General features: G+C 37.2%; 2 protein-coding genes across 2 annotated transcripts; one reads left to right on the forward strand and one right to left on the reverse strand.

Moving 5' to 3' along the window:
* Positions 2,237 to 2,776, reverse strand: LOC109236010 (uncharacterized protein At4g02000-like). The gene has a single exon (XM_019402246.1). The coding sequence runs from the start codon at positions 2,774 to 2,776 to the stop codon at positions 2,237 to 2,239; it is 540 nt and encodes a 179-aa protein (XP_019257791.1).
* On the forward strand, positions 11,008 to 12,300 carry LOC109235529 (BRI1 kinase inhibitor 1). Its single transcript, XM_019401681.1, has one exon. It carries the CDS (start codon positions 11,203 to 11,205, stop codon positions 12,103 to 12,105), a length of 903 nt encoding a protein of 300 aa, XP_019257226.1. The 5' UTR covers positions 11,008 to 11,202; the 3' UTR covers positions 12,106 to 12,300.

Genomic DNA, 12,702 nt, shown 5'->3' on the forward strand with positions numbered 1-12,702 from the left:
ATATGTTGAGTGTGGAACCTAGTTTGGGGGTGTGTGATCAGAGTAAGTCTTAGGAAGATGGGTAACAAATGCATCAGGGTAATATTCTAACCATTGTTCATTAGTAAAGCACCTATCAAGTCGTTCAAGGATTAGATCGGAGCGGTTACGTCTATGATTGGACCACATGTATTTTGATCCTTTAAAGCCAAGGTCTATAAGTTGACAGTGGTTAATACATGATTGAAAACGTGAGGCTCTATTGCGGTTGATAGGTCTGCCCCCCCCCCCCCCCCCCATTTATCCTGTTGACTAGCCACTTCATTAAAATCACCACCTAGGAACCACATTCCTATAGTTATTAGCAATATTTTCTAGGTTTATCCACATATGAGACCTAATATTCACGTTAGTACTAGCATAAATGGTACTAAATAACCAAGTTTGGTGATGTGGGAGTACCTGGATCATGGCATGAATTTCCTGACCATTGAAGCGTATATGACTGAGTTGGACAGCGGTGTCATGCCACAGGATGGCAACTCTCCCAGATTGGCCTTGAGCAGGGATCTCAACCATATTAGAAAAGTGAAACTCATCTCGAATGCCTATATGATTGGACATTCGATTTCAAGAAGGGTAACTAAAGAAGGGTTGTGAGTATTGAGTAAATCCCTAAAATGACACTTGAATTCGTCATTGTTACCACCCCTAATGTTCCAAATGACGAAGTTGGGGAGTCTACTCATTGAGGGATCTTGAGGGGGGGGGGGGGTATGACACTGCCCTTTACTGATGGGTTTAATATGACTGCGAAGTTGCCTACTACCTCGTTTAGTGGAGGCCTTATGTCGAGGGAACATTTGTATAGTTCCAGTGGACACTTGCAAACAAACTTCTTGTCCTCCATCGCCTGAAACAGCATGATCTTGACCACTTGCAGGTTTGAAATTTTTGTGAACGATGTTATGTTTAGTGGTGGGATGATCTGATCTTGCGCCACCATTTCTTATTCTCCCGGTACGGGTGCGTTGTGATGGAGATGGGATTGTGCTTGGTGAATATCCATCGGAGGTGGGAAGTGTTGTGGAAAAGGCTTCCATGCTTGGATCAAGGGGGTGTTTTGATCCTGTGGAGCAAAGAATGGAAGTTGATAGAGGAGTTGCATGTTCTGCAGTGGATTGAAGTGGTGCAGAAGATTCCAGTGGGCCTGCATGTTGTGAAGAAGAGCAGGTGCTAACGCCGAAGCTATGGGGTCTAGAACATTTGTCAACCAAAGGTGGTTGATGTAGTTTGACGTCGCTAGCCTCATGCCCTCTGAGATTAGTTATGCTAGAATCTGAGGGTTTTGAAGAACAAATAGAACCTCTTGATTCTGAATGTTCAGAGTGAAGAAAGTTGCCTGGCCCTGAAGCCCTTGTTCCAACCATGTCATTGGTTGATGATCATGTGGGAGGGCGTTGGTGAGATATATTGAGAGATTGGGGTTTGGTATTTGGTTGTCCATTCTGGATAGTATGGATGGACGTTGGTAAGGGAGGAGATGATTCAGAGGGATTCTCCTATCTGTGAGGGGTTGTAGTGGATTCATATTTTGAAGGGGAAGATGTAATGACGGGGAGGGATTGGGGTTCGTGAACTAATGATTGAGTATCTATATAGGAGATTGAGTTTGCATGTCTTGAGCAATTACTTCCAACCATGGGTTATCCATTATTGGGGAGTTGGTTTGCATGGCCACTTGACAGGAGGTAGATGACAAGTCATCTAGGGATGTATTAGGGGAATTATGAGTCATTAGTGGAAAGGGAGATGGCGTGCTTGGTAGGTGATTAGGGGGTGGGGCCGCTGTTTTACACAGAGTAGTATGGCTGCATGCAGCCTTTTGGCCACGTGGAGACCCAAGTTGGGGGGTAGGGGAAGGGTTTCGTGGAGGAAAGGGATGAGCTAGATCTGTGAATTGGTTAGGGTTTTCCCCATCCAAATCCATAAGGACAGATTCATCCAAAGGCAGTAAACCATTATTATCGTTGTGGAGAGATGAAAACTTATTAGAGATGTGAATAGGCATGCTAGTATTTGTATTAAGACTGTTAGTCTTTTTAAAAGATTTGTAGTTTGTCCCGTTTTTGGACAATTGATCAGTAGTATCAGTGTTTTCAGGCTTAAAAGCAAGCTTTTGAGTATTTAGAAATTTACCTGATGCTGCATCAAATATATTGACATTGATACCTGGTGGTGTTTCTTGAATTTTGACCTATGATGAAGTGGCAGTGTGTCGTTTTTGTTTGTTTCCTTTGGGAAATGAGACTGTTTGCCATAGCTCCTCAGCTGCTTTCCCCTTGCCTGTGGAGTGGGAGGAGATGACCCAGGGGCCTTCTTGTGTCTGCTTTAGTGTGTCTATTGTAGAGTAGGAGCATGATGGTGCTGTGTGACCCAGTCTACCACAGGCCTTACATAAAAAATTCTCCCCTTCATACAGGAGTTGTATATGAGAGCCAATTTGAATTGCAGTTTGGACCAGCTGGTCTAGTGGAACTTGCACACATAGTCTCGCATACCTTCCTCTGAGTGTAGAGCTTGTACAAGCATCTATGCGTAGCAGCTTGCCAATTGAGTTTCTAATCCTTCCAAGCGCTATTCCATTGTAGAACTCTGTGGGTAATTGTGGAAGGCGAACCCAGACAGCTGAGTGGACTTCTTTAGCTTTGCTAGCAACAAAATTAGGCTCCCACCTTCGAACAGAGAGGTATTGTCCATTGATAAACCAAGGGGCCTGTTGTAGAGCCTTTGCCATGTTTTCTTGCTTGGTAAACTTAACTACATAGAAGTCTTATCCTAGGTCAATTAACGGAAAGGATTCATTTGGTTTCCAAAGGTCTTGAATCTTTTTTTTGAGGCACTGGTGGACGACTCTTTTGCCCAGGAGTTTGATTATAAGGGAAAACTGCCAGGCTGTGTACATTATTCCTCTGTCTTCATCTGTTAGAGAAATTTGTTTTAATTGAGAAGAGAGAGGTTCATTGGAGGAGTCACCCCTCATTGGCTCAGAATAATCAAACATATTGATGTTTGAATTAATTGGGGCGTCCGTTAGATTTTCCTGGGAGAGTAGTTTGTCTTTGAACGAGGCAGCGCTTGGAGTAATAGGGGTGGAGTGATTATTGGACATTGAATGATCAATAACTATGTCTGGTGGTTTAGGTGGAATGGGAGTCTGAAGTGAACTTCCAGTAGTTGCTGGTTTCATTACTGGGAATTTTTCGCAGTGTTCAAGGATGTGGGTTTGAAACTCATATTTAGCTTTTACTCCTTCTTTCTGTTTTACTTATTTGAATTCAACATAATTTAATAGTAAAATTGGTTTACTTTATTGTTTTTTTTTTTATCTTTTTTCTAAAATCAGTTTTAGTTTAGTACTAGTATTTACTGGTCAACTTAATTAATTTTATTCTTTTTGTAAATCTCACCTTTCAAATCAAAAACCTCAAATTGCAACTTATTGCTCCACAAATGAAAAAAATATAAATACTTGCTGCCACAACCTGTGATGACCCAAAAGGTCATCACTTGCTTTTAAATTTTATTTTGTATTTTCGAGGTCTTGAAAACCTCATTTATTTTTACCTCGATTTACGTGTGCAGTCCGGGCGTGTAGCCGGAATGCTTAAATGAGAAAATCTGTGAAAAATGATAAATTTTGACTATAAAATGAATTAATTTGACTTCGGTCAAAATTTTTGGTAAACCGACCCGGACCCATAATTTGACGGTCCCGAAGGGTCCATAGGAAAATATGGGACTTGGGCATATGCCCGGAATCAAATTTCGAGGTCCCAAGCCCGAGAAATAAATTTTTAAAGAAAATTGTTTTCTGAAATTGTTTAAAGGATTTTGAGATGAAATTTGATTAGAACACGTTGGTATCGGGCCCGTATTTTGGTTCCAGCGCCAAGTACATGTCTTATATATGATTTAAGATGATTCTGTGAAATTTGGTGAAAAACGGAATCCGTTTGACGTGATTCGGACTTAAAATGGAAAATTTGATGCTTTATGAAGTTTGAGAAAAATTCTTTGATTTTGAGGTTTAATTCGTTGTTTGAGAGGTTATTTTGGCGATTTGATCGCACGGATAAGTTTGTATGATGTTGTTGAGTTAATACATGTGTTTGGTTAGGAGCCCCGAGGGCTCGGGTGTGTTTCGGATGTGTTTCGGGAAGTTTTGGACTTAAGAAAAGTTGCAGAAACACTGCTGCACCAGTTCTGGTGTAACCGCACCTGCGGTCCTTTGGTCGCAGATGCGGACACGCAGGTGCGCATAGTGGGTCGCAGATGCGGTCTAGCTTCGCAGATGCAGACATTTTTCCACAGATGCGGTTCCGTAGGAGCGGGCCTTTTCTCGCAGGTGCGGCCCCAGCGGGGCCTAGCCATTTCCACAGAAGCGCCCACTTTTTCGCACGTGCGGTGCGCAGATGCAACCCCTTAGCTGCAGATGCGGAAGTCGGACAGTGAGTCTTTTTAAAAACATAACTTCAGCGATTTTCTTTCAAACATTCACGAAAATTAGAAGAACTAGGGCGATTTTCTCAAGAGATTTTCTTCCCAAATCACAAGTAAGCACTCACTAACTGATTTCTTTCAATTATCTAATGTTTTACATCAACTTTTATCAGCAATCTTAGGGTTTTAATGGTAGAAAATTGAGAAAATGGGTAGAGTTAGGGCTTTTTAATTATTTGGGAATTTGACCTCGTTTTGGGGTCGGATTTCGAAATAAATGATATATTCGGGCTCGTGGGTGAATGGGTGATCGGGTTTTGGTCCGAACCTCGTGTTTTGACCAATCGGGCCCGAGGTCAATTTTTGGGTTTTTGGGAAGAATGATTAAAAAGCTATAATTGAGCATTGAAATTGGATTGTTTAGCATTTATTGATGCTATTAAGTCGATTATGTATAGATACGATTGTGTTGGAGCCAAATTCGAAAGAGCGGTATTTGAGGATTGAGTTGGCCGTGCAAGTTTGAGGTAAGTGTCCGGTCTAACCTTAGCTTGAGGGATTAGGAGTTGTGTCCTATTTGCTAATTGCTTCTTGTTAAGTACGACGTATAGGCATGGTGACGAGTATCTATACGTTGATGTCGAGCATGACCGTGAGTCTTGAATTGATAGATGTTGTGTTCTTAAATGTTACTACGGATGCTTTAATTGATGATTCTCGATATTGAGCAAAGATTTAGTTTATTTTCATGGATTTTATTTATGATTGAGTGTTGGTACTAATTGAGCTGAGTAGGAGTTGAGTTAGGATTGGTTATAGCTGATTCTCCCTTGCCGGGATGTTTATCTTGATATTGTTGCTCCCTTGCCGGGAAGTTATTACATTGCTTTTGTTCCCTTGCCGGGATTTCTTGTGATTTTGTGTTGGCTTATAAATGGGATCGGGTGGTACGCCTACCACGAGATATGATGAAATGAGATTGGGTGGTACGCCTACCACGAGATATGATGAAATGGGAGCGGGTGGTACACCTACCACGAAATATGAGAAATGGGATCGGGTTGCACGCCTGCAACGAGATGTGAACTGAAAGTGTAAATTGCCTTGTTTTCCTTATCTTTGATAGAAGTTGAATTTTTTGTTTCTTGATAATTCTCTTGAGATTCTGTTTTATCTGTTATTTCCCGAAGCATGTTTCCCCTTCCCAACTTTTAATTATTTGTTCTAGTTTATTTTCCGTTGTATATATATATATATAACTGCACAGGTTTATCTGGAGTCTGGTCCTAGCCTCGTCACTACCTCGCCGGGGTTAGGCCAGGCACTTAACAGCACATGGGGTCGGTTGTGCTGATGCTACACTCTGCACTCTGTGCAGATACCAGAGCAGTATTGGGACAACTGCAGTAGCTTGGGAGCCAGCCTTCAGTCCACAGAGATCCCGAGGTAGTCCTACAGGCATCCGCAGGTCCGACATCTCTTCTATCTACTATTATGATTTGTTATCACTTGTATCCGAGACAGACTGAGTTTCTTTCTTTCAGACATTTGTATGTAGTAATCATAGACAGTCCGTGAATGTTGTGACACCGGTTTCTGGGTAGAGACATATGTTGGCTATTTGTATCGATTTTGGTATTATATTTATCTAAGTCTGCCGCTTAATTTCATCTTCCGCTACTGTTTAAATATTGATCACCTGTTGTTACAAGTAGTTAAAAGTGTTAAAAATGAAAAGGTTAAAGATTTCTAAATTTCGTGGCTTGCCTAGCTTCTACGAGTAGGCGCCATCACGACTCCGAGGGTGGAAAATCCGGGTCGTGACACAACCTTCATCAACAATCACTTCGATAAAATAGTGGGCATCATCAACTCTGACTCCACGATGGCAACTGAGAGTTTGAGACTCTTCTTCAAACTTGACTACTAACACACCCTTAATCTGATTTTTTGTGTGTAAATTTTTGATAATTTTAAAGTTTGAACACCCTTTTGATCATTGACTCCTTTTTAATTAAGAAAAAACTAGAAATTTTAATATTTGAAATACCTTAAATCAAACACCTTTCCTTCCCGTAGCACCTATTTTGCGAAAAATCTCTCTCTGTTCGATGCTTTTCCTTTCTTTAGAACTTTTTTTTTAATATTTAGATGATAAGTTATCGATCATAATCATTAAGTTTTTAAAGAGTTGCACGCCGAATTTTATCGCCAATAATTAGCATCTAGGTGCACGACGAATTTTATCACTAGTAATTAACATACAGTGGTGCCCCGTCGCGCTCAAATTTTGAGTCCGTCGTCAGAGAGGCGAAGAAGTATGGTGGGTGTGAGGGTGGGGCATAGAAAGAGAGAAAAGGGAGAAACAAACATAGTATAAAACAAAGAGTTCACAGTCAAAGCACAAATATCCTTTGTGGGGAGAACCTTTCCTCCTTTTTCTATTTTCCCCCACTAAGCCACTTGAATACTTGATGCAACATTTTTCCAATAAAGACACAAAAAAAGAGTCTAAAGAAAGCAAAACAGTAAGCAAGAAACATGGTATAAGACAAAATTTTATTGTTACAAATCTCCTTTCTTTCTTTCCACCCCCTAACTTTTTTTTTTTTAATCTCTTATCCTTAGATTTATATATACTTTGTATGAGTGAGTTAAATGTGGTTCTAGTGGAGAAGAAGATGGTATATCCCTCCAAATAACGCCTATATGATTGAGATATACTTGACCTTAACTAAGCAGCCAAAATTATTCTGTTCATTTAACATGGTCTTAACAAGGACCACTTATTAGTACACGTGTGTGGTCCTATTGCCTAACCCCAAACCGAAAGCAGTAGCAAACGAACAGAGAAAATAGATCAATTTTAGCTTAGGAAAGCTTGTGAACGAGCGATTATATACGAATATTTTTATTATTTTAGTGGTCCAAATAACTTATTTATTGCAGAGAATTGATCTAATTTAGAGCTATTAATATGTATATCTGTCGATCATATTTCTTTAACTCGGTGCTGTTGCTCTAGTTTCTTTTTTGTCTTAGTTTATACCAACAATAAATTCACACTTAACTGTTTTACTTTTAAAACTGTACATAATACGTGTTGTGTTCCACAACCTTTTGAAAAAAAAAAAAATCACGTGTTTAAATGCAAAAGTGTTTGAACCCAACAAAGCTTAGTCCTCTTTACAGGGATATGTCAATTTATGTTAATCTTCGACCATAGGAGATTAATTAATTCAACATGCGATGGTTTGACGCATGTAGGCAGACTCCTCTTTATGTGTACGTTTACTATTTTTTCTATTTCAATTTGTTTGAACTTTTACAGAGTATTGTATTGGGTGATACCCTTTTTTGCTTGAGCCCGACCGGGTTGGATCCGGTCCGGAGCAAGTCGGGGCCATCGAACCCGACCTGGATGCAAGGTAGAACGACGGCCACGTCTACAACCGAGGTCGAGTCATTTCGAGACCGTTACAGAGCTCGAAAGGAATCACCACCGGATGGAGAAACACACAAGGTCGGAAGCCGGGCTCATAACGGATGACCAAGCGTCGCCGGATATCTCGCCCAAACGTGATTTTCTCAACCACTTCAGGCCATTAAGGCGTAATTACAGGGATCCACGATGTAATCAATTTACCTACCTTATTTTTACCCTTAATCAGAATGTATAAATGGGGATCTCTCTAAATTCTTGTAGAGGATCAAGCACAATTGTTCTAAGCAATATTATATTCTGCGATTATTTACTTTAACAGCAATTGTTGAGTCTTTATCTTTATTTCCCTCAACCTAAAAGCCTTTTGTATCTTTTAGTTCACGGATCCTTAAAACCCCATATAAATTCAATTGTTATCCGGATTCGAGGGTAAACAAGTATAAGAATCAAATTGACTAATTTCGGTATCAATTCAGACATAAATTCTTTATATTTTTTAAAGTAAAATTTGCATATTCAGAAATTATGTAAAAATTAAAAAATAAAAAATCACTTTTTGAGAAGGAGGGAGTTTGTTAATTCAACGATTTTATTTGATATAAAATCTTTGTCCTGGAAGATCTGCTTTGAAAATAATTATTTTGTTTGCATATACACAAAAAAAATTGACGAATTTTCAATGTTTTTCGTGTTCCCTGAGGCTGAGAGATAGATTGTAGGTAAATTATATTGGAGACAGATATGAAAATATGCAAGTTCATATCTTCTTTTTTTTTCTTTGCAAGTTCATATCTATTAATTAGTCATTTCCGAATAATCTAAACCGAACATTTTGAAGTAATATAAACCTACCAAGTTCCATCAATTAACAAGTTCATTTTCTTACGTCTTTCTGTTTGTTATGCAATTTTCAACTGAATTGAAAAGCAAGAGTCTTAAGGAAAGACTTCTGAAAGTCGCACATTGAAAGCCCTATTGGTTGTCTTTGTGTTATAAACAGATTTTCCATTTGAGTTGGGACATTCACAACTTTCTTAGACTCTTATTACTTAGAGAAGATACAATATTCACTCCGGGTAATATTTTATTTGCATCGAATATATACACTAAAAATTTGTATCTTGTAAACATATGCACTGTCATTTAACCATAATTAAGTGATTTGTATTTTACTTTAAATATTTACTGCTAAAATTAAATTGCTTGGTTTAATATAAACACCAAGTATAAATAAGTATTTACTTCATTCGGTCCACATAGACTTTTTTGTCTTTGACACACCCCTTAAGAAAATACGAACCCCTAGAAAAAAAAAAGATGTATTTACTAAATTACCCACTTGACAAAATTGGGATATGTAAATAAGGGCAAACTTTGGAAAAATAAAATTAATTCGTTCTTGATTATGTAAAAAGATACTTATTTTAGACCAAAATAAAAAGCCAAAAGATCACTTATTATAAACCGGAGGGATTACTTATCTTTCATTTATATGACAAAGCGGGTCTTAACATTATATTTACCTAACCTGTAACCATTGCATAGAATCCTTTCACGCTTGTGGCTTCTGATCTTGTTTTTCTCCCAAACAATTATGTTTAACATTGAAAAATTATAGTAGTAACTGAATATTAGGTGTTGGGATTCGATGAATATATTTTCGGCATGCTTGAACGGTCAATTACTATTGAGAGAATTCGAAAAAGTCAAGTTTGTAAGTTGTAACTTGTAACATATCGGAAAGAGGAGTTTGGTATATCCAATTATATTCAAGTTCAAATTATTAGACTACGTCGAGTAAAGTTAAGTTCATCATCTTGAATAAAAAACCCAAAAAGAGTTGGTAAACTTCTTACATAAAAACAATAATTGCTTTGTTTAGTGTAGTTAAATACTCTATTTATAAGTACATAAAGTCTAGAAGTATTAAATGAAGTGGGTTAACTTATGCTAGTGACAGAAGAGAATATCTGCTACCTAGTCTAACAGAGGGCATATAATAAAGCACCTTTTTCCAAGTCATTTGCGTGCAGAAAGAGAATATTAAGACAAGGAAATTGCCATATCTAAGTGGGAAGATAATAGTCTAACTATTTGATCAAATTAAATAAAAAATTCATATTGAGAATGGTGCAGACATTTAACACTTTTCGGTTTAATCATTCGATATTTGAAATTTACTAACATGCCTAATTCAAATCCTCTGAATAAGCTCATTTTATTACGAAGGTAAAGTATTTCCTACGACTAAGCTTTTTTTTTTTATCAAGGTTCAAACTCAAAATTTTCAGTTAAAACAGAAGAAATTTCAATTATTTAATACACTTGGGGGTGGTAAGTGCACGACATTTAGGAATGTTTATATGTGAGCATGACTTCTCACGTACGTACGTAGCTGTATGGGGAAATCAATTGAGTATTATGAAAATAAAGTCAAAAACCAGATACCCATAATTTAGTATGTACATTATACTTTTATATGTTTCACCTACGGATTATTGCAAAAAAGCTAGGAAACCTTGGATTTTGTTCTGTCAGTGTTCTTTTCCAAAAACTAGAACCTTTAGCTGCTTACATGAGAAAGACCCCAACGCCATTGACATAAATTTCTATCTCAAATTCATAGCCACCACATGCCCAACCTTCAACTATGTCCACCAATTACGATTGTGGTAAAATGATAAGTACTCCTTCGTTCTTAAATAAAGAGTTCGAATTTGTGTCATAGATAGCCGCTTTTATTAGGGAACACTTTATTCTCCAATGTAAGATTTTTCGATGCGAATTCAGATTTTAGAGGGCACCAATAATACTAGTATCAAACACTAGATAAGAAACAAAAAAAAAAAAAAAAAATCCTTCAACTATATACAAGAGCGGAGGCATAAGTCGAAATACTGGTTCCGACCGAACCCAATAGCTTTTGCTCAAACAGTGTATTTGGTGTATAGAATTTATTAAATATGTATAAATATTAAATTTAGAACCCAGTCACTAACGCTTAAAATCGTCATTCTAAAATTTCAAACCCATAAAATTGAAATCCTGACTCCGCCTTTGACTATGTCCATTTACTATCATAAGACATTTTAGTTACACACAAGTAACCTCCCCCTCTTCTCACCATAGGAAAGACCCATTCTTCTCATATCCTTATCTTTTTTTTTTTATTATCATTTCTTTTTGTCCCTTCAAACAAAGAGTTGAAAAGAAGTTTGAGAAACACCCCAACTTAGATCTTCCTAGCAATTTGTTACCCTATAACATATATCCATATGGACAGCCAATTACACCAAAACATGAACCACAAAGAAGAGAAACAGAGAAATCAAGAAAGTGATCCTCACAATGACAGTAGCAGTACTGCAACCTCACCACCACCTTCATCTTCATCATCTCCTTCACATGAATTCTCATTCACTATTTCCTTTCAACAAACACCAAAATCACCTGCAGATAATAAAATAAATAAACAAATCCCACCTTCTTCTTCTTCATTTGCCATAGATTTATCACCAGCTGATGATATTTTCTTCCATGGCCACTTACTTCCTCTTCACCTTCTTTCCCATCTCCCCATTTCCCCTCGCACTTCCACCAATTCAATGGATAGTTTTACTCTTCCAATAAAAGATCAAAAAGTTCAAAATTCCAAGAATCAAAGAGTATTAGATCATGAGGACACTTGTGATACTACTTATACATCTAAGGGAAAACCAAAGGCTAAGTCTTTTTCCTTGTTTGGGCTACCAAAAGGGAGAAAAGGACATGAAGCTAAAGAAGAAAAGGAAAACAAAGAGAGATCACATGAAAGGAGGAAGCTAAAATTTGATATGATGAGTCAAGTTGTGAAGAGGTACATAAGAATGGTTAGGCCTCTTTTATCTTTCAGCAGCAGAAAGAATGTGCAATTTCATAATCAAGCTTATTCTTTTTCTGGGAATTTATCAAGTTTAAGAGGAAAGAGTAAAGAGATTAATGGAAGGAAAGAGCAATTATATTCAGCACCAGCTTCAATGAGAACATCTCCCACAAATAGTGGTCTTCTTGTAACAACACCTGGAGCATATAATTCTTCTTCTTCTTCTTCTTCAAGTGATAGTACTATGGAAGAGTTGCAGGCTGCTATACAAGCTGCAATTGCTCATTGTAAGAAATCTATTTCAATGGAAGACTAAATCAAATCCCATGATGACTAGGTTTGGAGAAGCTTTAATTTTCTTCTGTTTTCTTTATCCTTTTATAGTACAGCTAGTACTATTTTTTTTCTTTTTCAAATTGATTTTCTTGTGTATCATAATGTATGTAAGTATTTTACAACATGATATCGGATATATTTGATGATTCATGTTAAATTTTTAACATGGAAGCCATATACTCCCTCTATTTCAATTTATTTGAATCTTTTCAGAATACGAATGTCAAATTGACGAATTTTCAGTATGAATTTGAACATAAATTCTTTTAAGTTTTGAAATAACATTTAGTATTTAGAAACTTTATAAAAAGTACAATAAGTCACCATAGTTAATAATTTAAAATATTTTAAAAATTATTTGCAAAAACATGATCAAAGAAAATCTTATTTGATTCCTCAAATAATAATAGGCTGATTTCTTTCTTTTTGAGGAATTATTTTGCATACTATATTACAAGTTATTAAGTGTCCAAATTGATTTTGATTATCTTGAAATCTTGCTAAGGTCAAGGCTATGCAAAGAATAAATTTGGTCCAGGGTCTACCTATTATGTTGAAACTTGAGTGTTCATCCTCT

The sequence above is a fragment of the Nicotiana attenuata genome, chromosome 12 (assembly GCF_001879085.1).
Source record: "Nicotiana attenuata strain UT chromosome 12, NIATTr2, whole genome shotgun sequence".
Taxonomy (NCBI): Eukaryota; Viridiplantae; Streptophyta; class Magnoliopsida; order Solanales; family Solanaceae; genus Nicotiana; species Nicotiana attenuata.

Excerpts from the sequence above, each read along its gene's own strand:
- LOC109236010 (XM_019402246.1), bottom strand. The coding sequence starts at position 2,776 with ATGGCAAAGGCTCTACAACAGGCCCCTTGGTTTATCAATGGACAATAC.
- LOC109235529 (XM_019401681.1), top strand. The coding sequence starts at position 11,203 with ATGGACAGCCAATTACACCAAAACATGAACCACAAAGAAGAGAAACAG.